The sequence below is a fragment of the Strongylocentrotus purpuratus genome, unplaced genomic scaffold (genome assembly GCF_000002235.5).
Source record: "Strongylocentrotus purpuratus isolate Spur 01 unplaced genomic scaffold, Spur_5.0 spur5_scaffold_6, whole genome shotgun sequence".
Classification (NCBI taxonomy): domain Eukaryota; kingdom Metazoa; phylum Echinodermata; class Echinoidea; order Camarodonta; family Strongylocentrotidae; genus Strongylocentrotus; species Strongylocentrotus purpuratus.
In genome coordinates, this window is record NW_022145612.1 from 45,142,641 (window position 1) to 45,168,364 (window position 25,724).

General features: G+C 37.6%; 2 protein-coding genes across 2 annotated transcripts; one reads left to right on the forward strand and one right to left on the reverse strand.

The window, feature by feature from the left end:
* The first annotated feature begins 378 nt into the window (after positions 1–378).
* Positions 379–9,744, forward strand: LOC577940 (aqualysin-1). The gene is made up of 9 exons (XM_030972093.1): positions 379–598; positions 1,318–1,470; positions 3,768–3,890; positions 4,681–4,810; positions 5,324–5,433; positions 6,068–6,206; positions 7,673–7,860; positions 8,328–8,499; positions 9,430–9,744. Exons 1-9 carry the CDS (start codon positions 596–598, stop codon positions 9,540–9,542), a joined length of 1,131 nt encoding a protein of 376 aa, XP_030827953.1. The 5' UTR covers positions 379–595; the 3' UTR covers positions 9,543–9,744.
* LOC577868 (zygotic DNA replication licensing factor mcm6-B) lies at positions 9,738–25,568 on the reverse strand. The gene is given in 17 exon segments (XM_030972091.1): positions 9,738–11,124; positions 12,009–12,148; positions 12,832–12,924; positions 12,927–13,287; positions 13,924–14,052; positions 14,871–15,026; positions 16,385–16,492; positions 17,343–17,484; positions 18,741–18,882; positions 19,386–19,536; positions 20,272–20,417; positions 21,532–21,644; positions 22,577–22,716; positions 23,271–23,433; positions 23,874–23,984; positions 24,431–24,574; positions 25,384–25,568. Coding segments are annotated over 17 exon segments (2,469 nt in total). The 5' UTR covers positions 25,476–25,568; the 3' UTR covers positions 9,738–10,986.
* Positions 25,569–25,724: the final 156 nt, after the last annotated feature.

Genomic DNA, 25,724 nt, shown 5'->3' on the forward strand with positions numbered 1-25,724 from the left:
TAAGTGGATGCATAATTATGTATATGCATGAGTCGGTGAGAGAATCGGGATTTTTTTTTGTATACGAGAAAAGGAAATGAAGGATAAAGAGAGAGAAAGAAAAATGTACGTGTGTGTGTATGTGTGAAGATCACAAGAGAGAGAGAGAGAGAGAGAGGGGGAGGGAAAGGCAGAGAGGGGGGGGGGGGTAGGGACAGGACCAGGAAGGGAAGAGATTGATAAAAAAAAAAAAAGGAAATAAAAGATTGGTCAAGAAAAAGCATTCAAATAATGAATCGAAATGAACCCTGAACAAAATAGAATCTTATCCAAACTGATAGTCAAGATCTTTACTATACCCCGTCGCAATCATTCGAAATCATATTTTTATACAGAAAATATTTATAGCTCTGCGTCAATGATTAACAATATTTGATAAATAGTATTGTAACAGCTGTTGTATTTCATAAGAACACACATAATTATGAGATATCATTATAGGTCATCTTCTCTACCACCGTACTAATAACGTTACTATTTATGTCATCTCCAGTCTTGTGTCACTAAAATAAGGAATCATTGCGAAGAGGTCTTCTAAATTCTTTATTCCAACCTAATGGTAAGTCAAATAACATTCAGTGAAGATACAAATAAAATGTACGATTTCTACGAACCCTTGTTTGATTTGTCATGACAGTCTCATATATTCTGGGGTTCAAACGGCAATATTTTGTTCGTAAATTGCGATTTGTGTAAATTTCTGTAAAAAAAAGAAAAAATACGTGGCGTAGTTTTTATATCACTTTAGCAGTTTTGTTTGTTTTTTGCTGTTGTTGTTGTTTTTATATAATTAGAAAATGGACAACAATCTAGGCCTATGGATCATAAATTAATTGACTCTACCCTGTTTGAGACTGAAACAAATAATTTAATAATTTATACCCCCCCCCCTCGATTTCCGCTTAACTTTATAACAGATTCACATTTCTCTGTCGAAATTCTCCTTCACTATTCCATACATCATGGCGTTTGTTTATTTGGTATCTTTTTGTTGTTTTGTTTTATATATTATTTTCTGAATTTATAAAGTAAGGCTACCTTGAATCTGTATTGCAGGCCTTTACAGTATATTTTTAAAGACAAGCTTGATTTCTGGTAATGATAAGCCCGACACTATGTGCAAATGAAAGTTGTGGTTTTTATTGATGATGCGTGATTACCAGCAAGTTTTTGTGAGGTTGTTTTTATTTAAGTGGTGCAAACAATCAATCTACTGCAGGACAAACAATCCAGAATGAATTATAGCCATGTTCTCTCGACATTCGATTCCCGTACCAGAGCTCAAGATTAGCTTTAACCCCGGCTTTAACCAGGATCAGGATGATTCAAGCTCTAACCCTACTTCTGCTGGCCTCGGCGGTCATTGCCGAGGAAGCCGCTTTATTGGAAGCCGCCGAACCGATTGCTGGTAGCTACATCGTAAAACTCAAGGTAATTCGAAATGATTGATATTTACTGGTAATAATTGATGTTGATTGGCCATACATTGAGATAAACAAATGATAAATCTTATCATTATGTCGTCTTATGAAACGACCAAAGTGATCTGTCACTAACGGCATGTTCATATAGATTAAACCAGTGGCGTACGCAGGATTTTTTCAAGGGGAGGGTTTTCAAATCGGGCACAAAATTTCGCAAGAGGGTAAGAGGACACTTTTTTTTTTTTTTTTTTTTTTTTTTTTGGGGGGGGGGGGGGGGGGGGGGGGGGGGGGGGGAAATTTTGAAAATTGGACATTTTGTCCAGTTGGGGGGGGGGGTAAGGTCACCTTTTAAGGTCACCTATTGGCAATTTTTTTTTTTAATTATTTTTTTTTTAAAAATTTTTTAAATTTATTTAAAAAAAATTAAAAAAAATAAATAAAAATGAGAGGGTTTTCCAAAATAACATACAAAAAACATACACATAAAAAAAACTCGAGGGGGGGTTTTACCCCAAAACCACCCCCTGCGTACGTGCCTGGATTAAACAGCTGAATACGACCACGGTGCACACTAATTTACTTGCAAATATATTTTCAGGTTTTATTCCCTTCGTGATATAGAAAGTGATAATGACATGAAGCAGGGGCGGTGCTCCCGGGGAGAGGAGGCAGGGGGCACAATGCTCCCCAACTTCTTAAAGAACCCCAAAAGTGCCCCTTTTTACATTGGAGAAATGCCCTTTTAACTTTGTAAGAAGTGACCCTTTTTGCACAGGAAAAGTGCCACTTTAACTTCGTGAAAGTGCCCTTTTCCCTTTTCACCTCTGAAAAATGCCCCTTTATTTTGACACGTACCCCTTTTCCTTCGACAAGTTCTCATTTTTTCTTTGCATAAGTGTCCATTTTCCATTCTCATCAGTGCCTTTTTTAAAATCTCTAGTAAGTGCCCCTTTTAAGGTACGAGAAGTACCCTTTTTAAATTTTGATAAGTGCCCCTTCACCTCTGATAATTGCCCTATTCAAATCTGAGAGGTGTCTCTTTCCCTTGACAAGTGCTCCTTCCCCTTCTGATAAGTGCTCTTTTCATCTTTGATGTGTGCTCGTTTTTCACCTCTAATAACTGCCTTTGTTATATTGACACGTGCCCTTTTTCCTTCTCATGAATGCACTTCCCCTTCTCATAAAAGCCCCCTTTCACCTCCGATAAATGCCCCTATTAAAATCTGATCGGTGCCCCATTTGTTTCAATCTAATCTAATTTTCCTTTATTATAAATGCCCCTTTTCAGGTGCGATAATTTCCCTAACAATGGTACGTTCCACTTTGCCTTTCTAATAAGGGATCTATCCCCTTTTCATAAATGCCCCTTTTCAACTCTTATAAATGCCTTTATCAAAATCTGATGGGTGCCCCTTTTCCGTCGACAAATGCCCATTTCCCATTCCTTTTTTCCCCTTTGCCCTTTTTTCATCCCTGGTGAGTGCCTCTTTGTGGTGTGAGAAGTGCCCATTTTCCCCTCTGATAATTACCTTTTGTACTTTGACACGTGCACCTTTTCTTTTCTAATAAGTGTCTACCCCTTTCCCATTTTCCTCTCATCATTAAACGTGCCCCTAATTTAAAGCAACTAAGAGCAATTTCATCAAAACTCACTCGCATTTATAGATGATACAATTATGTTACTTATCGAAGGTCTTTTCAGTCTACCGTTATGAGAATGTGCTTATAACCCCATCAGGATTGGGTTTTTCCTCTTTATGAGATGTAATTTATCGAATTGCTACCTCACAAATCTTAAAATTGTCTTCGCTCTCTCGCAAATTAGGGGTAAATAGCCATGTCTAAAAAAAAATATATATTTTCGCTTTGAGATTTCCCTTTGAAGGTGGCCCTTTTATTTTCTCCAGAAAGTGCCCTTTTTTGTTGGTGCCCCCCCCCCACCCCTTGGAAGTCGCTCTGCCGCCCCTGGAAGGAAGATATGCTCTTCAAATTCATACATGTATAAACTACAAGTCTTTTATAATTCTGCTTCTAATATTGATGTAAACAAGTTCTGTCTTAGTGTGCCCAGAGTTAGGTAAAATCGTGACGGCTAAATGGAATAACGCGATGGTGTAATTTTCTTAAGTCATTATGGCTCCGGGTCAAGGCTCCACATAGTACCTTGACGAATATGAAGGTACCAATACTTCTTCGAATCTAAGGTGGATCAAACAATGGATTGACGAAGTTGAAGCTGGATATCAGCTCCACATGAAGGGAATATTTATTACCTATTTTGTAATGACTTATTTCTGCTTACAGACCAACGCCGATATCGAGTCTTGTGTATCTACAATCAAACTTGCTGGTGGTCATGTGGAACATCGTTATAACCGACTCTTCCAAGGATTCTCGGCTCGACTTTCTGATACGCTCTTGAACATGGTAAGCTTTTACCCCATCCCAGGGCATCATCCTCTGGGTCTACGGACTGACACTGGGGCAAGGAATCACCCCTCCCCACTATAGAATGGCTATGAAGCAAAGAACAACAGAAAAACAAACTAGGCAAAATGAACAACAACAACAAAACAAGAAAAAATGACACTGAACTATAATCATAATTAATTGCTTTAGCAGGCTAGTATTGCCCATTTTTCTTCGTCGTCGCCACCCTCCCCCCTCTTCCTTAATCAAACGAAATCCTAACTCTGATGATGGTGTCCCCTCCCAAATGAGAGGGGCCCAAGTTTAAGCCATTTGCTATACACTAAGCCATAAAGTGACATCTGGTATCCTGTCATAACCAGCAAAGGTCTTATTTAGATGACGATGGTGATGGTGATGGTAATGATGATGAGGATGGTGGTGATGATGATGATGGTGGTGGTGATGGTGATAATGATGATGATGACTGATGGCGACGACGAAAATGACGCCAATGGTGTTGATGATCATGAAGATGACATTAGAGATATGGTCAGCTTGTGTGAAATGCGATGATAAGAATAATATGACGGCGATGATAATAGTCAACAATTTATTCTATTCATGTCAGCCTATGCTTTACCTTAATTTTAAAGTATTAAAATCCTCTTTATGATAAAAAGAAGGGTGAAATCAGTTACAGGATACCATTTTACTTACAGCTATAGATTCAACGTTCTTTTGAACGCTGGAAAGCTTTTTAAACGCAATGTTTTATATTGAATTAATGCACTATTCCTTTTTACAGGTACGTCGACTGCCGGATGTCGAATACGTGGAGCAAGATGGTGTAGTTCGAGCCATGAATGTTGGATCTTGGGGACTTGATAGAGTAGACCAACGCTACCTACCCCTTGACAATAGCTACACACCTTCTGGTAGATATAGTTCTATCTGTTCAACATAAAATGTCACTGATCTTCTCATTATGACGATCTTTTAATGATATCAATGTTTCTATTACTGAAAGAGATTATTTATATGATTTTTTCCTCATTTTCATCATCATCATCACCATCATCATCATCGTCATCATCTTCGTCATTGTCATTATATCATTGTTTTTTTTTTTGTATATTGGTTTCTTGAAATGGTCTTTGCTATGTTATCTGTAAAATAAGGAGTTTTTAATTTGTTGATAATTTACACATATTTTCCTTTTATATCAAACCATTCCCCCGTTTCCCTGTTTCATTTTTCGCAATGTCTAATTCCTTTTCTCCCGATGGATACAGCCTCTGATTGCTTCTTTGTTTTATTCTTTAGTGTCTAATACTTTTCTCTGATTTATAATTCATAGTCATTAAACTTTTGTTCGATTGTTTGTTCATTTATATATTTATTTACAATGCCTGATTCTTATCCCATTCCCATTTTATTTGCTTTTGCAGCTACTGGGAGTGATGTTGTCGTCTACGTCATAGATACAGGTGTAAACCAATATCATGTTGACTTCGGAGGTCGTGCAATCCATGCCTGGACATACACGGGCGGCACAGCTGTAAGATGATTTATTGTTCTTTGTTTCACAATAATTGTGCCTGTTGCGCCATTTCGATTGCGTCATTACCTGCGCTAATTGAACCGTTAAATGGATGAAATTTTAGTGCATGCGCTAGCAGTTCAACACAATGCTTGCACTGTTCGTATGGCGTTCACTATTGTACGAAATCGCTCTCACAAGGTGCGTCAACGACTGCGCCATTCGCTGACGCAATTCTGCGTCTGTGAAATGACGCCTTGTGTGCAACTGACATATTTTTGTCCAATTATTTTACGTTACAGTTGTTGTTTTAATGATAAAACACGGTATAAAAAGCATACAAGTAGGTATAAAAAGTAGTTATATCGTAAATAATAAATGAGTAAAGGAGCACAGCTCATAGATAGTGACTATGATCTTGAGTTGTATTATAACTTGACACATGGCTGCAACAAGCCAGTCACAAGTCTCCGGGAAAGAAGTTTTTATCATCAGAATTTCCGTATATAGGCCTATGACTCAACATTCTTGAGAAAAGATAGCTAGACATGGTAAAAATGCGAACATTTGATCTGACTTCTCGTCACACATTTCATATCATAGCTTTGTTATGAATTCCTCTTATCCTTTCTGTACCATCGATTGTCTACAGGAGGATTGTCAGGGTCATGGGACCCACTGTGCTGGTATTGTTGGTTCCAAGACGTATGGCGTAGCCACGGAAGTCCAGATCAAAGGAGTTAAAGTACTCAACTGCTATGGTAGTGGATCATACTCCAACATGATTGCAGGTAAAGGGTTATGAAAATGCTTTAAAAATCTACCCATTGAGTGAATGTATCCTTCATTTGGGAAAAGAAAGAAAAAGAATGTTATGTGTGCAACAATTTGCGAAATTATGATATAAAGAACAATGAACACATGCTATAAAAAGATTCTAATTAAGAACATAAGGGCAAAAGGGCACTATAATTTGCCCGGAGCAATTAACCCTAATAAGGCCGGGGGGCATTATGCCCCCACCCCCCTCCACGATTTTTCCGATTGCTCGGGAACGCATATGGATGGCGCCCCGCCGCACAGTGGGCCAGGGAGGAACCAAAGTGCGCCAAAACTCATGTTTGGGGATTTATTTTTTATAAATCCAGAGGAAATGTTTGGATTTCCAGGGATTTGCGCTAAAATTTTATTACCAACATTTTCTCTGATGTCTAAGCTTTAAGTTGATACCAGATTTGGCTGCCCGATTCTGCCCGTTATTATGTTAGAGCCGTTTTCCTTGCAACATTGCCCCGAAAATGTGTTTATTTCGGTCCGCGGTGTCAGAATAAGTGTCACGCGCCCCCTCGCGCCGTGATTTATGACCACGAATCCTTCATGATTCAGCCGCGGACCCCCAAAACCCACAGTTTTCGGGGCAATGTGGCAAGGGAAATCGGCTCTAACATAACAACGGGCAAGATCGGGCAGCCAAATTTGGTATCAACTTAAAGCTTAGACATCAGAGGAAATGGTGGTATTAAAATTTAAGCGGTACACTGCGGAGATCTAAACATTTCTTCTGGATTTATAAAAAACATGGATAATTAGTCCATTTTTCAGTGAATTACCCTATAATATATCATGAAGATTGTGTTTCTATTAATTTTAACCCATTCATTCAACGAAATGAACTATCAGGAATATGTGAGAGCAATTTCATATCAATAACTTAAAAACTTCATGTTGAATTGAAAGATTTATAAAATAAGTCACTTTTGCACTAAAACTGTGAATATGTAGGATTTTGCTGTTTGAAGTAGTAAATTTATACCCTTATTGTGCATAACGGAATTAAATATTTCACTGAGGTATTCCTCTATGTATTACCTTTCAACTGGGCAAGAAAAAAATTTAAAAAAAGAAATCACCCAAACTTAGTTTTGGCGCACTTTGGTTCCTCCCTGGCCCACTGTGCGCCGCTCGCAGACTTTTTTCTTTCGAGTCTTGCGCATCTCTCTCGAAAAAAAAAAATGAAAATCGGACCAACAGTTACAAGGTCACGTGACCTTTTGTCTTTTTGGAGACGCTTATGATTACTTGAATATTACTTAATTTCTCAAGCCCTTTCAAAATATTTTCCTACTCCCCTCATTTTCCTTTTCTCAATATTTCTCCCTTACCCCAACCCAACACTTTACATCTTCCTCTCGCTTTCCCTCTCCCCCCCCCCCCTCTCTCTCTCTCTCTCTTTCTCTCCTTTTCTCTATTCGGACAGGTATTGAATGGGTGGGTGTAGACTCAGTTGGTCGAGCTGCCGTCGCCTCCATGTCTGTAGGAGGGGGCGCCTCCACCAGTCTCGATACGGCCATCAGGGAGCTGGTGTCGAGCGGCGTACCCGTAGTCGTAGCTGCGGGAAACAGCAATGCCGATGCCTGCAACTTCTCTCCTGCCAGGGAACCTTCGGTAGGGTTTGTTCTCTTTTATACAGTGGCGTAGCTAAAGCGGGGAGGGGGCGGGGGTATGTGCCCCAATCAATTAAATGACACAAGAAAAAAACCCTGAGAGAATCAGATAGAAAGGAAAAGGGGAAGATCATCTAACCCCTTCGCCCTCCCCCAAGTCACTCTATGGCCTTTATCCACGTAATACTTTGGTGCTACCCCCTCCCCAATGATACCGATGCCTTCTTTAATAATGAATAGACCCATACCACGTAACTTCTTTGTTAAATTCCTAAACAGGACAACGTTAAAATCATAGAAATTATCAATGACGTTTTCTGTATATAATAATCTACTCTTTCTTTGGTTCCCTTTTATTGTTTCTTATTTTGTCAGATCCCCCCTAATTTGATTTCCTTTCAACATAAAATGTTCCAGTATATTAAAAATCCAATGTTACTTTACATAATATGGATATATTCCTTCTAGGCTATAACAGTAGGTGCATCCACCCAAACCGACTCGATTCGTAGTTCGTCCAACCACGGATCGTGCGTCGATATCTTCGCCCCTGGTAGCGAAATCACGTCGACTTGGTATACGAGTAACACGGCCACTGCTGTGCTTAGCGGCTCATCTATGGCTTGTCCTCACGTTGCTGGTAACAATTTATTAACTTTTTATCCTTCACTCTTTGTTTGATTTCTACCCCTTGTGTTTGTGTTGTCCATATTCTCCTCCTTTCCTTTTTTCTTAACGTTTTTTTGTTATATATTTCCCCTTTTCTATCTCATCTGCTGTATGTTCCTTTTTAGATGATTCATTTTCTTCTTAAGACTCCTTGTTATATCACTGACCTGGTATGAGAACCAGTAGTGTCTTTCAAGAAATACAAATTTCAATCCAAATTCAACACTAATTTAGACCCGTTATCATTAAAGCGACAGCATAATGTCCATATTTTGCCAGGTGATGCCTTTTGAGGCTCAGAAGGAAAAATGTTGATAAAATAACTTTACTGTATCAATCAATCGATCTCCTTATATGCTCTATCATTCATCAAATAATGCAAGTTGCTTTTTTTCTAAATCTCATAAAACTATGTTTTATGTTAAATCTTTAAAAAGTTTTATAATAAAATGGCTTAAATGGAATTACCAGAATTCTAAATTCAAATCTGACTTCCTCATTTTATCTGCAAAGTGGTTACCAGATGGTGCTTTAATATTCTTGTGACATATGATCAAATGGAGGACTCATATTCCAAGATCTTGTTTTATGATTCTTATGCTAGAAATGTTACGAGTACTTTTAACATAAATGTGTTTTCCACATTACATTGATGAGTACCCCATCGTCAGATACTTAAGCCGTACCGCCCTAGTTTGACCAGGAGGGATTAGACCTCCCTGCATGGTCACCAACAGGTGGTTATCTCACTCAAATAAACTCTCAATTAAAATAAGAAAAAGTGGATCATGGGGGACCAATGGTCACCAATTAGGCATTGTTTGCTATATAGAGGGCGCAAGTAGTTTTAAGTAGTGCAGTGGGGCTTTAAAACTTCCTTCTTTTTCCTTCCTCCATTTAGGTGCTCTTGCTCTCAATGGACGAGATACAACTAGCCTTCTAGATTCTGCAACCAACGATGTGCTCCAAGGTGTACCCACCGATACACCTAACAAACTCCTGTACGTGCAGTAATTGGTGTCACGGAGGACTCCAGTATTAATCCGAGCAAAGAACAGTATTTCTGGTTGTGATATTACCACAAAGTGAACATGAATTATGCCTAGAATTCTTGATAGCATTTATGGTTAACTTGCACGTAAACTTTGGATTACAGATACATTTCAAAGCATGCAAATCTGAATAAATGCAAAGCAATTCATCAAAATATCAGGAATATAATGCAACTTTATTTCAAGCAATCACACAAACTTAATGTAGCTTTTACAAAATGCACGACTTTCATCTCCGGTGTTTTCTGTACCCAAACTAAACGAAGACAAAATATTACAAATATACATCTAGCATGAAACCATGAGCCCGTTTCACGAAACTTGTTATCGGTGATAAATGACAGTCTTTGTTATAAGCTACTGAAATCCATTTTTTTCATTCGTCATTGAAAAAATGCTTTGTGGAACGGGTCCCGGGTACAAGGTTAGGAATGCCTTCTTCATGTCTCCATGAAGCAAAAAATTAGCAGTACCGGTACTTATAATCTGTGAATGCGACAGTATTGCCAGCCTACAGCTAACATGTATCAATAAATGATAATGCAGTACATTACATGTACCCAATTGTTTTGAAGTTTAACTTATGCATTTCCATCAACTCACAATAATTGAGGTTTAGATCCTGTACAAAAAAGATACTATTGACATAATTAGCATTCTATTCACATATGTACACGTACAAATAGCCATATTCTGAATTTCATTCAACTAGTTTCCTTTGAATTATCCCCCTTATAAGCAGTATAATGCCATCATATTATCTGTTGAGAGGCAGAACGACTCAACTCCAGGTTAAAAAATATGCCGCTCAGTCTCAGAGCAAACAATATTCATTTAGAATGATGGGGTCAATTTCACACCATCTTGAAAAATTAAGCAAAGTTGATCCAATGAACGAGGTTTAAAGGACATTTTGCAGGCAATGTGCAATCATAGTTACTCATCATATAAGAATATATTCATAAGGGATAAGACATGACATAGTAATGGATGACCGTTCAACCAATCTAAACATGCTAATGCATTCCACTATAGTGTTATCATCAACATTGGAAATTTTTTTGGAAGAAGGTGTTTTATATCTCTTTATGAGATCCTAAAAACAGCTTTTTTAAAGATGTCAAAGTTGAGTGGATGCCGAAATGAGAATCATGGGTTTGAATCCCCAAATTGCTCCTGTCCTTTGGAAGACATCAAATCTACAACATTTGCCACTTTCCAGCTAGGTGTGGTGAATAGTGGGTACTTTGAAATATAGGAAGAAATCACTTGAATGCTGTGAGCACCAAAAATGGTAGATGAGCTCCAGTCATATCCCATCTCCGTTGCAGTCTCATCACCACAAGTGACATCACAACCCGTTAATAGTTCATATCAATAATTTAGCATTCAGTCTTCCGGGAGGTCTAGTCTTCGATGGAGAAGTTCGGATGGACAACCAGTAGAGGGTCCTCTTCAGTAATCATCTCTTCACCCTCTACGGCGGGGGTACCGACTCGTCTTGTCTTCAGTCCTGTCTTGGCTAGCTCAATGATCACATGATCCTGGAAAATAATACAGAGAATATTCAAAAAGAATTTGATGAATCCACGATACCAGAAAATAATTCCAATAGTACAATGACAACGTACTGGATAGTAATCCTCCCTTTTTTTCTTGTTTAGTAACGATATTTCCAATTTAAGTCTAAAGACCTTCAGCAACAAAATCTTCTTTGCATTATATGGTTTATTAGTCCAGAGGAGTGTTTCACAAAGACTGAGATCGACTTTAAGTTGGACTTAGGTATGGCAGGCCGTTCATGCCACTGTTTGCTCTCACCATTAAGATCTTTAGATAATATTTTTCCCTTCAATAATGAATTATCAATAAATGTAAATTCTGTAGATTTGTGACCATGATTTGTAAGTCCCTCGAGAGACCAATGCCAGTAAATGTTGAGAGATAACAGTGGCATGAACGGCCTGCCATTGTTAAGTCCAACTTAAAGTTGATCTTAATCTTTGTGAAACACCCCCCAGATCCACCAAGGTTTTGATGTAACAAGCAATTTCCTTGGTCCCAAGGAGTTTATTATCATGAGGTTCCACGGAAAAACACCAACCGGCAGTGTAGACAATCATCAAGGCTTAACCAACCTTCATACAATTTGGCCAAGTGGTTTGATCTAGCTACAGTTTCCCCAATCTTTAAAGTCATTGATGAATAATAAAATACAGTCGAACCCGTCTACAGCAACCTCCCAAGGGAAACAAAAAAGTGGTCTTTGTAGACAGGTTCCTTTAGAACATTTTTCAATGAGAAACCATTTTCAAGGCAAACAAATAATGTGCTTGTTGTAGATAGGTGGTCTTTGTAGACAGGTGGTCACTAAAGCAGGTTTGACTGTATAAAGTACATTGCAGAAGAAACAAAGTATAAAACCTACCCTATGAACCAGTCTGTCGATGACCTTCTCGACCTTGGTCTTCTTCTCGATGAGCTCCTCTTCCGTCTCAATCTCCTCCTCCATCTCCTTCAGGTACCAGTTCACCACGTCACTCTTTCTTACCCCTTCAAAGCCTTCCTCTGAAAGCAATAATACATGAGTTAATTATTATATCTATTTGGACGGGATAGATATCACGCACGTGTCGCATAGTCCCATATACATCTTTCTGTATACAGTGCTTGTAACTTTACCAAGACTAGGCCAAATTTCTTATCATTTTGATGATTCCAGAACCTTGCAGTACACACCAATACTTATATGCTAGATGATCAACCTTTTCTGATCGATTCCACGTTTCTTTCACAATGCAATCGCATTACCAGAAATGATCTTGATCTTTAATCCTCAAGATGAAAAATGTTACCTATCAAATCTGTTCAGACCCAAATTCGATCATGTGATCAAAAGGCAATCCATTCATCTCCTTTCCTACACATATAATTAATCAAATGTAAGAATTTTGTTTCCTTTTAGCTATAAATGATATATATCAGCAAAAGTACAATATCGCTTGATGATTTGTAAGTTATACTCTCTGCATGTAGAGTGACATTAAGATGTTGAATTTTAGTGAATATACTTACCACATACTATCAACAATGACATAGTCTGTGGTAGGTTAGTCTGTGGAATGACAATAAAATTTCTCACAAAAAACTGAAAGAATACAATTTGAATTCCATTCACACTAAATATTAATTTTGATACCGTTTCTCTCTCCTAAAAAGTAAGATATACAAAGACGTTACAATGCACCCACCTTCCTTCTCCTCCTGTTGTCTCATGTAGATAACAAGTAGGTTTGACGTCATCTTGTACTCTTCAAACGACATGTGCAATCCCTTCTTCTTGGAGGGCTAGGAGCCGCAGAATCTTGCGTCGTCTGCTCCTGGGTGGGAGGCGTGTCCGTTTCCATGGCTTCCACCGGGGTCGCTGTATCCTCGTCCAGTTGGGGCCCATCGTCTTCCTCCTCTTCAAAGTTGATGACCGGTTGTTCGACCCGGATGATGGATTTATTGAGGAGACGGAAGGCCTCCTTCACGTGCTTGGGCTGGACCTCGTCCTGGCAGTGTAACCTTGCCATTCCCTCCGAGAGGCGGATCATGCTCTCGAGCTGACGGACGGTGATGCGCCATGACGACGTGGTCGACCCGCTGTCTCGCTGTCTCAGACGACGGTATTCATCCACCATGAAGTCCTGGGATTCCTTGGTGATCTACATTGAAAAGAGTTGGACATTCAGGATTGGACATTGTTTCCTACCTTGGCCTACAATCTAGATAACAACCTTGAACTAAAAATGCAGTCAGAATCAAATTGTTCTGGAACATCTACCATGAATCTTCCTTAGAAGTTTAGTGGTATTTTCTATTTCACATAACACAATTTTCATTGTTAAAAAGTCAGTTGAGAAAATGACTTTTGGAACTGTTAACAATATGATAATAGCTATTTCCATCTTTACATTGATATATTTCTACTTAACATACTTCAATCTAAGCACATGTGAATTAAATATATTATTCACCTCCTCTGGCAATTATACATAGTATTTCTGACTTGCAGATATTTACTTAAATTTGAAATTCATGATATTCCAGTCAGAGTAATGAAAGATCATTTGATTCAGTCCTAAAGGCCATGAAACCTCCCAAGATACATATCATCTGTTCAGAGCCAGTAGGGCTTAACTCTGTGTAAAATGATACCATAGGACTCAACTTTGTGTAAAATGATACCATAGGGCTCAACTCTGTGTAAAATGATACAATAGGGCTCAACTCTGTGATATGAGGCAATGCCCCTCTGGCTCCAAACATGACACGTGAAGACATTTGGCAAAGAGACTTACTGTTGGCTTGAACTGTCTGGCAAACATGAGGTATCTCTGCATGTCTTCTACCGAGTAATGCCTCTCCACACTCTCCTCCCTCCTAGCATGCAGGTCCACAATACGTCTGGCAATGGCATAGTCGGTCACCTGAGGGATCATTCAGAAAGAAAAAAATCATTAGAAAATGGGACCCTAGAAATATTAATTATCTAAATGATATCTCTTCTCCATCTATCAGTTTCTCTTAGCATATAGGTTTAAAATTAACTTTCCATACATACATAGATCATGCAGTCAATCTGTAACACTAGGGCCACTATTCTGCTCATTCATTCAAACCTGGCACTGTGACAAGTCATATAGAACAATGGGAAAACTTGGCCTCAGTCTAACATTCCTTGGTTAAACTTGACTTAAAACCAAATGTAAACCCAGCAGGAGGTATACATCTTAGTAGAATATATGGGCTTGGGAATTATTAAAAAAAAAAATTCTTAAAGGCCATTGTTTAACAACGTTCCAGTTTTACAAATCTGAGATGCGTGGCCCAACGTGTTATCAGCGTCTGTGTTATGGTGTAATATTAAAGCCCTTCATTGCGCTTCTTAATGATCGCTAAGTGCTTCAAAAAAGTAAAAATCTTTGAATGACCGGTTTTACCATACTCATTTCCCCAATAGACTGTAATGCTATAACAAACTTTTCAAACCAATCATAAATATCTTGATAATCAGACAGGCGATCGGCTTGTAAAAGTCATGGGATTCCTGACTGACCTAAAAGTTTGTAGTTATGATTGCAGCATGAGCTAAATCCAGGATTTTGTTTAGAATCTGAGGCAAAGGAATAATTAAGGATTAAGGAATATCTAATCACAGAAAAATCTTGAATGTTGACTACATTTTGTCTCATTATTATAATATTTCAGTAGTAGAGATGAATAAAGTTGTCTAAAGAACACTTGCCTCATTGCATTCATCCACAAGGATGAAGAAAAGGTCGAATCTGGACATGATAGGAGCGGACAGCTGGATGTTCTGCTTGAGTGGTTTTGTCTTGTCATAGCGCCCTCCGATGGGGTTGGCAGCTGCCAGGATGGAGGTACGAGCGTTGAGAGTGGCCTAAAGAGAAAGAAGAAACAATATCAATCACAATTAAGATAAACTTGAGTTCTGGTAAAAAAAAAAAATGAATTTTCACAGAATCAAACAAAACTTACACTGAATGTTGAAGATTACAAATAAATGTCATTTGCCAAACAATTTTGGTAGAAAATGTAAATTGGCACAGTAATGAGCATAGAAAGATAAGGAAATCAAGGTAAGTAGGTCCAACACCATTTGTGTAGTCCCATATACATCTTTCTGTGTATAGTGTTCGTTACTTTACAAAGACTGGACCAAATATATTATGATTTTGATGACTCCAGAACCTTGCAGTACACACCAATACTTACATACTACATGATCAACTTTTTCTGATCGATTCCACAATGTTTCTTTCACAATGCAATCACATGACCAGAACTGGTCTTTACCTTTGATCAATATATTACAACCACTACGATATACTCTACAATGGTAACACCTCATGGCACTTGTCTATATAGTCTGAAATGCTCTAGCGGTACCTCCTATTATGAAATCAAAAGCATGTATTCAACATCTAGTGCCATTTCTGCATTTAATGTTACCTAACCTTCACTATCTCACTCTCTCTCTCTCTCTTAAAAGCTTTGAAGTTAATGATTGGAAAAGCTGTGTGTACTAGTTTACCCACACTGTGTGGACATAACTATGTTTATAGATAGTGTACTTGGGTAACCATTCATCAAGATCCTTCTGTACATGCAATGAAGATGTCGCTCAGAGCTCAGAGCGAGAAGGGAATTAAAGATAAAATTGAGTTCTGGTCATGCGATTGCATTGTGAAGGAAACGGTATGGAATTGATCAGAATTTTTTTTATCGTGTAGCAAATAAGTATTGGTGTGTACTGCAAGGTTCTGGAATCATCAAAATGTAAAAAATTGGGCCAGTCTTGGTAAAAGTAACAAGAACTGTACACAGAAAGATGCATATGGGACTACTACACAAACATGTGGCATAAATATGAGGTCCTCATTTTTAAGCTCTTACATTTCATATTTAGAAAGTGAAGGCATTTGAAGAGCCATTTTTTTCAGGCAACATTTTCTCTCTGATGTTCTTCCTCACTTGCATAATAACAATGAAAATGCTCACAAGAAAATGCTCACAAATTATTTTTCACCTCTCTCCAGAACTCAACTTTCTCTTTAACTCTTTCTCTTTAACTCTATGTACAAGTAGTTGAGTAATTCTAGCTTTCAACAGATGATATTGAGTTTGGCATGGTATCGGCCATATTTCCTATAACCATCCCTCATTCTCTGCCCCTCCCTCCACCCCTACCCAGTAAATCTCCCCATCATCCATCCCTCCCTCTGCTGGGATACTCACCTTGACGCCAGCCTTTGTGATGGAGATCGTCTGTTGTTCCATGGCTTCATGTATAGCCACCTGATCCTTGACGTCCATCTTGTCAAACTCATCGATGCAACACACACCCTGGAGAGCAAAACAAAAATCATTCAATCAATATTTCTTACATATTTTCTTACTTTACTTGTTGCATCTTTTTTTCTTCATCAGTATATTCACAGACATGTATATCGTTAATGATTTTACACTATGAATTATTTGTTCAATTCAATATCATTCACACAAGGACTAATTAAGAAATAATAATACAAATAAAACACTTTTGTAATCTAATAAACCTTCTCCTCATTTCAATCTTATTGTATTACCATACTCGTGTAAATTTTAGATTATGTAATTTGTCAAATATTCACTTTATCTTGACAGAATACACCGAAAGCACTTGTAAAGTTTGTGTGCATTCCATATATTGCAAATTCTACATTTGATTTCTCTTAATATTTTAGCACTACACCTTATTTGGAACTTTGTTCCTATGAACATTTGGTAAAAGTGGTGTCTTTAAAGAGAAGGTCGAGTCCTGGGAGGAGGTGAAAAATAATTTGTGAGCATTATCATTGTTATTATGCAAGTGTGGAAGAACATCAGAGAAAAAAATGTTCCCCGAAAAGAAGGGCTCTTCAAATGCCTTCATACTCTAAATATGGCATGTAACACAGCATACAAATCGGACAAATTTTTATGACACATGTTTGTGTAGTCCCATATACATCTTTCTGTGTAAACTGCTTGTAATTTTACCAAAACTGGGCCAAATTTCTTGTCATTTTGATGATTTCAGAACCTTGCAGTACACACCAATACTTGATTGATCGACCTTTCCTGATCAATTCCACACCGTTTCTTTCACAATGCAATCGCATGACCAAAACTCAACTTTATCTTTAAAGAACACTTGAATCCAGAGTTTACTTACATTATCAGCCAACATCAACGCACCAGCCTCGATGACAAACTCTGATGTTTCTTCATCCCTGACTACGGCTGCTGTGAGACCTGCGGCAGAGCTGGCCTTTCCACTGGTGTATACTGCTCTTGGACTAAACTCTTCAACAGCTCTATCAATACAAATAAAGAAGGAAATATATGGATATGGTTGGCCTCTATGATATGTCATTAACCCTTCAGGGGGGTGTTTCACAAATCTTGTCATCAGTGACAAATGACAGTTTTTGTTATAAGCTACTGAAATCCTCGCTCCTGATTGGTTATCAGCAGATTTGTCACTGATTTTTGTCATTTGTCACTCATTTACAAACAATATTACAACTGGCGTTTCATGAGATAAGCTTGAGTTGCAGTGCATGCTTTCATTAAAATAAATAAATGAGTGTTCCTGATTTTCAAAGTCAAAATTCAATGTGCATTTTTTTAAAATTCCACAAAGATATAAGATCTTGGTCAAAATGCCATAAAAATACAATATTCACGCTGTTAACCCTATTTTAACTGGGCTATTTCAGACCAGGTTTTTACTTGGGGGGGGGGGGGTGACCCCCCCCCCCCCATAAGATCTTGGCCATTTCATTGCCGATCGCCGCGAAAATTTGCATACATGTCAAGTGAAGTTCTTGAAAAATTCACTCATTTGCATATTTATGGTAATTTATGCAAATAAGGTCATAAAATTAACATTTTTTGCCCATAAATCATACATTATTCATATTTAAGCATTCTTTTTCACTACATATATTTGTTAGGCCATTTGGAATAATAATACAACACAAAAAATTGAAAGAGCCAGGTTATTCCATATGTTATCTCTTGTTTTGATAATTTCTTATGTATTTTATTGTTTTTGTTGTTTTCTTTTATTTATAACTACAATTCAACTATTTTGACCCCAATACAAACACCTTAACTTTAAACAAGACTAAATAACCAATGTTTTATCTCTTTTTAGGAAAAATGACATTTCCATATGTTTTGTACACAAATCACGGGATGACATGCAAAGACAAAAGGTCACATGACTTTGTAACTATACGTCCGATTTTCGAAAAAATCATTTTAAAAGATGCGTAAGACTCGAAAGAAAAAAGTCATGAAAGGAAATTTTTTTTATCTGCCGCAGTTTCGGAGTAGTCGCAAAATTTCTACAGGGGGGGGGGGCTCAAATTGACCCCCCCCAGTTAACATAGGGTTAAAACAACCTCAAGCAATGATCCAACAGTAATTTGATTTTAAATTTGAATTTGAAACTTTTATTAGGATTAAGGAAAGGAGAAAAATAAAATTACTTGAATAACTAGATACTACTTTTTCTACTGCTGAACAAATGGGATTCATTTTTAGAAAGATAAACAGGTCTTACTTGAGAAGCTGGCTTTTGGCTGTACTGGGGTCACCAACAACGCACACGTTTACATCACCACGGAGACTGGTTTTTTCCATCGTTGTCTTGGGAACTCCCCCAAATAACATCAGCAGAATACCTCTCTTCACTTCATCATTACCTGCAGAAAAATTATATAATTTTTTTTCATGAAATATGGCTAAAACCATCAATTTCCCTATTTTTCACATATTTTCCCCACATCCATCAAAAGTAAGGAATGCTAATTTGTGATCCAAAGATTCCTGAGCATCATTTTCTTGAGCGAGTTTCAACGATTTAGACTTGGATAGATTAGTCTATGAAAAAAATAACATGACAATCCCCACTTGGCACTTCAAAATATATTCATGTATTATATGACCATCAGATCACATATTCTCCTAAATGCTGAAATTCAACAAATTTAAATATTCCTTGATGCCATCAACTTCCATTTTCAAACCTCATAATTCGTATTTTACAAGTCTTCATTAATTTCTTGCTTATAGTCGCCTTTTTAAAAACATTTCTCATGATGAATGGCTGGGAAGACTCATTACGATGTCGTTATGGAGACTTATTTCTTCTTCTTATTTTCATAAGTGATTTATGCCAACAATCATCCTTTTTCATATTTCTTACCATGAATGGTTGGGAAGAGACTCGTGATGAGGTGGTGGTAGAGGTTCTTGTCTTGACTCATTTCATAAACCTTCTGCCATTCTTGATCCGTCATCTGTTTCTTGATGGCTTCCGCAGTCATCTCCTCGCCTCGCATGTCTCGTCCACCAAACTGTAGCAAGGGTGGAAAAGTTTTGATCATTAAAGGCATCGTTTAGCAATGTAAAATCTGAGATGCATGGCCCTACGTGTTATTAGTGTCTGTGATATGGTGTAACATTGAAGCCCTAGAAAAATTGCGCTTCAAAATGATCATAAAGTGCCTCAAAAAATTAAAAAATCTTTGAGTGACCGGTTTTACCAGACTCATTTCCCCCAATAGATTGTGGTGTCATATAACGGTTTTTGAAATTTCAATCACCAATCATAAATATCTTGATAATTAAACAGGCGATTGGCTTGTAAAAGTCATGTGATTTCTGACTGACCTTAAGGTTTATAATTATGATTGTAGCATGAGCTAAATCCAGGATTTTCGTTTAGAATCTGAGGCAAAGATACCCAATCCTTTAAGAAAAGTGTTGATCACTTGAGCTATTCTATCAAAAATAAACTCTACATTTAAATTCAACTTCCAGTTAAAATTTCTTTTTGCTAATCCACAGGGACTTATTGCACGATTTCATATAAAACTGGCAATAATATTAAAGCTTACTTGGCCGGGGTATAATTTACTTCTCCAGTGTTTTGATGCTATGACCTTGTTAGCCAAGAAGGCCAACCTGCAAGAAAAAAAGGTCCGTAACACCGATGGCTCTTGAATTTCCCTCCTACTACAAATAATGTTGTGAACTCCCCTCCCCCCCCCCCCCACATCCCAGAAGAAAAAAAACTATTCTCGACTTACCCTTGGGTTCGATGCTGTGACATAGTTAGCCAAGAAGGCTAACCTGTAAGATAGATCCCTTACACCTAAAGCCTTGAGTCCCCTCACACCCTCTTGATCAAACCCTGCACCACCCTTACCACGGGCTGCTGTCTCTGCACGTGCACCTGTAGAAGAGGAATAGAGTTCATTTACAAACTAGGTATCCACAGAAACAAACAATGGCCATATTTTAAAGGGGAGGTCCACCCTGAAATTAAGTTAGTTTTAATAGGAGTAGAAAAATGAGAGAAACAAGTCAGTGAAAGTTTGAGCAAATTCCGATTAAAAATAAGGAAGTTAGGATTTTTGAAGTTGTGATCAATCAAACACAAATTGGCAACTCTATGACGTATCATGCGAGCTCAACTTCCATTTGTTCAGTACTAAAAAACTCTAAAATTTTCATTTTCCCTCAAGAAAAATTTCAACCATACATGCACCCTAAATATAATAATTGCAAATATGTTTCTATACTCCCCCTGCAAGGATATTCCGTCATCAATAACGAAGAAAACATGATTTTATGGAATATTATGCACAAAGCAAATGAAGGAGAGCTCGTATAATAAGTCACAGAGTTGCCAATTTGTATTTGATTGATCACAACTTCAATAATTCATAACTTTCTTATTTTCATTCAGAATTTGCTCAAACTTTCACTCACCTGATTTTCTTATTATTCTGCCTCTATCGAAACAAACTTATTTTGGGGTGGACTTTCCCTTTAAGATCTGGTCAACAAAGACATTTACAGAGGTTTGACCTAATACGAATTTAATATATTTGCTAAAGAAAAATAAAATGAATTTCATGATGTTTTTGAGATGAAAAAATAGAAGTTACAACCTTGATATCATCTATTACTGTTTGACTACGAGAAAAAAAGCGCAAAAAATATAGACTTCAAGGAAAGAAAATAGTTTTCCAATATGCAAATTAATTTTTGCAAGATAAAAAGGTATTTTTAAAATCTTGTCAAAACTACAACTCAGAGATTTCATCAGTGCAAAGCGTGAAATTCTAGCAGCTTCTCTTCACTAGTCAAGTGACATTTTATAGGGAGTGTAGCTTAGCAAATACTGATAAACGCCATCTTCGTCTTCTTTTGGACAACAAATTTCCCCAGAGTCGGGCCACAGGAAAGACACGTAGTCTCGTCAGGCTACACTCCCTCTAACGACAGTCCCACTGTTGGTCTGTGAGCATACAACCAGCCCACTTCAACCACTTCAAACTTACCTGGCATGGAGAGCGTCGATACATCAGGTACTACGATGAGGGTTCCGGTGAAATCACATTTATCGCCTGCCTGGGGGCGCTCTACGGCTTCTGCTCGCAAGACAACTTCAACACTGCAATTTGATCAAAATTTAAAAACGTAATATTTGCTGGAGAGGTTGGTTTTAGTCTTTGGATTCATTTTAGGTAAACATAAGACACTTGCTGTTAAACACTAAAAAGAACTGTCTTTGAAGTATAGTTTTTTGTAGGAACATAAATCTTAAAAGTGCCAGCTAGATGTAAGTTTGTTTTTGTGTGTGTGTGTCAGTGTATTTCATTTTTAAAACAGTCACATCACAATGATCAGATGTTACTGGGGTAAGAATGAAACAGAATTGCTCTGCCTCTGCATTTTACTGAAACAAGGGAACATGATATCCCATGCCAGTGGTAATCAAAGGCTTCAGCTAGATGTAAGTTACAAACCTGCTCGCAAAACATAGAGCCCTTTACAAATATTCTCTTTGATGCAAACACGTTTTTCTATCTAAAAGACAGAATTTCAGATTTAACTGCCTACATCACTCGTAATGTTCAAAACATTATCTGAGATCTGGCTTTCTCTGACAATTCAAAGGCATTGAAGTACAAAAATCATCATTCCTTGAGCACTAGTATAAATTTTCAGTTTAATTATCGCATGTATCTTCTTGTAAATATCTGGAGTGAATTTCCAGGGTCAATTACATGCTATCATCATCAAATTCAAATTTTCAATCTTCACTTATTTCTAGATATCATAGATGCTTCCTGAAATAGTGTTTGGAAGAACAACATTTAAAGGCCGCCTGTACTAGTTTGGCTATGAGGGATTAGATCACCCAGGTGGTCATTGACAGGTGGCTACTGATCTCATCAACTCAGCTCTCAATTTACATAAGAAAAACAGGATCATGGGGGACCAATGGTCACCGACCAGGCATTGTTTTCTATATAGAGGGAGCAAGTAGCCACAAGTAGTACAGAGGGGATTTAAATTAGAAATCAGATTTGATGTATATACCTGCGTGGTATGCTTCCCCTTGGTAGCTCTGCTTGTGTCTCTTGGATTCTGACCTTCTGGAAGTCCACAAAGCGAGACTTGTTCGTGTCCAGCATGAAACGGCTTCTGTTGGCACATACTGGATTCCTGCATATGGTGGGCTGCAATTGCGAACACAGATACAATATAAATTAATTAAAATTTAAGATATAAATTTAAATAGATTTTTTCACATCAAATCCATTTTGCAATTATCAATTAACAAAACTACAGTCTGCCTAGTTTTTCCCCTTGAAAATGGTTTCTCATTGAAACATGTACTATTAATGAACCTGTCTACAAAGACCACTTTTTGTGTTTCCTTGGGCGGTTGCTATAGACAGGTTTGACTGTATATGGAAAAGCATATATTTTCAGTCTCTTCTACTTCTAGAGAGCAGACGCCAAGAGACTTGAGTTACGGATATCAATGACTGATATTAAATGACATATAGAGAAAATAATGTCTGCATAGGACCAGCAAAATATATGTCTTGTTTATGGGGACTATTAAAGTTTCTATCACTTTCTAGAAGCCACACAGTAGATTTTGGCTATCATGATGTATTACAACTCCCTATTCCTAGACTTATTCCCCCTTCATACAGGTCATTTCATCAATTAGAAGAAGAAGAAAGTAAATAGGGGGGGGGGGGGGGGGACATTATCGACATACCTGTGTGAATTTAAACTGCTGCTCCACATCTTTGATCTGTGTCTGGCAATCGAGACAGACAAACGTTCCACTGACCAGCTCAGGATGGACAGGATGAGTTCGGACGACTTGACCACTGATTCGAATCAGAGTACCGATCTTAGCCGTGGTCATCTCACGAACTCTGGAAAGGAGAGGATTGTTTGGTTAAAAGCAACAGATTTCTAATTGAAAACAAATTAATATACAGTCATAACTACTTTAGCGTCTGCCTATAAGAATACTACATTTTTGTTTCTCTTGATCATTTTTATATGAAACCTACTGTAATTCAAATGTAACAATAAAACTCACACACAGTTGCTGGAACAGTTCTAATCAACATGTTTGACTATATTTGTATATAATTGTACTGTCCATAATCTAAATCACCATGCATTACGTTCAAGAAAACGGTCTGATCAAAGAAATAACTGGCAAATCTTCCAAAGTCACTCCAATCTTTCAAAGTTGTTATCACTGATACAAACTTTTCCAGTACATCATTTCAAATGATGTCACAAAGACTGAACATTGATCAATCATTATTCATGTCACACAACAAACATAGAAACATTGACTTACTTGTGTCTGGTTGGTAAGTCTTCAAAGGCAATGTAGAACTCCTTGTTAGGTGGAACCTGTGTGTGATCACGAGCAAAGTTCCTCACCGCTCGGCAGAGATGAGAATACACTCTGAAACAAAAGGACAAAGTCTATTAATTTTTTTCTGAACTCCCAAAGTAAACTTGACTAAAGAACAACATGAAGACACACATGTACATGTACATTATAGAAGAACAAATAGCGTGACCAATAGTAAAAATTGATATTTAATTCATTTGGTCTTTTTAATCAGGCTATTAGCAAAGGGCATGTCTGGACATCCAAAAGATTCCCATTTCTTGTGGAAGATTCCCTGAATAGTTAAGTTTAATCTACACTGTACATCATTTGATAAATGCTATTTTTTTCTCGCTGAACACCCGTATTTTCAATATGGACACCCAATTTATAAATCCTGGCTACAAGCGCATTTTCAGTGTAACATTTCCAAAACAAAAACAGTGTTTCTTATTTGAAGAAATTCCTTTGCTTCTTCAACCTGGGACTTGTGTTTCTTTAGAGTCAGATTAACCCACCTGTAGTATTCCTCTTGTATGGTGGTTGCAAGCTGTTGATTATATTCCTGGATGTCTTCATAGCTCACGTTAAGAGTATTCCTCTCTGGTCGGATCAACTCCTGGACATCTCTCAAATATTTCACATCATCGTCCACTGTGAATCTGGAATTACAAAGTATTAACATTTGATTTGCATACTGTGAGATGCTAAAAACTCCCAACTCACAACCTGTCCAGAGTATTTCTCTCTGGAATGATCGACTAAGTTAGGCCAATAGGGGTCTACCGTCTAGATCTAGATTTTAATAATAATTTATTCTTCTCGCATTTATAAACTTTTAAAGCCAATCATCATATATCTAGACTAGACTAGTCGACACCTAGATCTAGTAGGCCTAGACCTATGTCTAGACTAACTGTTAGAGTCTACATTACTTTTCAGCTCTGCATGATTCCATGTCAGTCATATAGTCAGGAGGATCTAGACCTCTAGATTTGAAATCCAGGTGAAACTCATAGACGAAAGATTTGCATTCAATTAATTAGATCTATTGACTAAAATCAAAAAGGACCCTAGCTTCATTTTGGCAAATAGATTTTGCATAGATCTAGAGTCTAGTGCTCAAGTCCTGGGTACTGCAATAGACTAAGACGTGTTTGTTTTTAATTTGTAATTCATTGTCATTTGGCATTTGTCGGTTTTATTTCTTTAAATTTGTTTACAACTTCACAAGCCAACAAGGCACAGCTCACATTCACAACTCAGAATAGGGTCTAGGAAGAACCATAAACAACAGATTACTTAGATCTTTTGACCGTTCCTAAAGTAGTGAATTAGATGACTTTTAGCCTTGGCTTTTGACACAAAGAGCGTGGAAAACAGTAACGTAAACAAAAAAATATAATTCATTCCATGTCACTCATCATAGACTAATGTTTTTCAATCATCACTGAAAAATGAAAAAACTCACTCTTCTAAAAAATCTTGAAACAGCTTCTGACATTTCTCTGCAACGTCATCCTTCACTTGAGTAATTCCGGTTCTTTGATCGGCAACATCCATCGTTGATAAGAAATTGAATTTCTACGTAAGAAAACAATCCAGCAAATGATTCTCTCCTAAATGTTGTTACCTAGAATCTAAATGTCGTAGGGCCTAGAAGGTCTATGTAAATTCACGCGAAGTTAACTACACATGCACTTCAGCTGTCTGTACTGTCGATCGAGATGGATTCATCGCACAGCTCTTTCGCGCCACGGCACCCATGTGATTTGTTTTGTGCGATCACATCTGAATAGCTTACTTCCTACA

Coding starts and splice junctions, on each gene's coding strand:
- LOC577940 (XM_030972093.1), top strand. Junction 3,891..4,680: donor CTGATACGCTCTTGAACATG/GTAAGCTTTTAC, acceptor TCCTTTTTACAG/GTACGTCGACTGCCGGATGT. Junction 7,861..8,327: donor CTCCTGCCAGGGAACCTTCG/GTAGGGTTTGTT, acceptor TATTCCTTCTAG/GCTATAACAGTAGGTGCATC.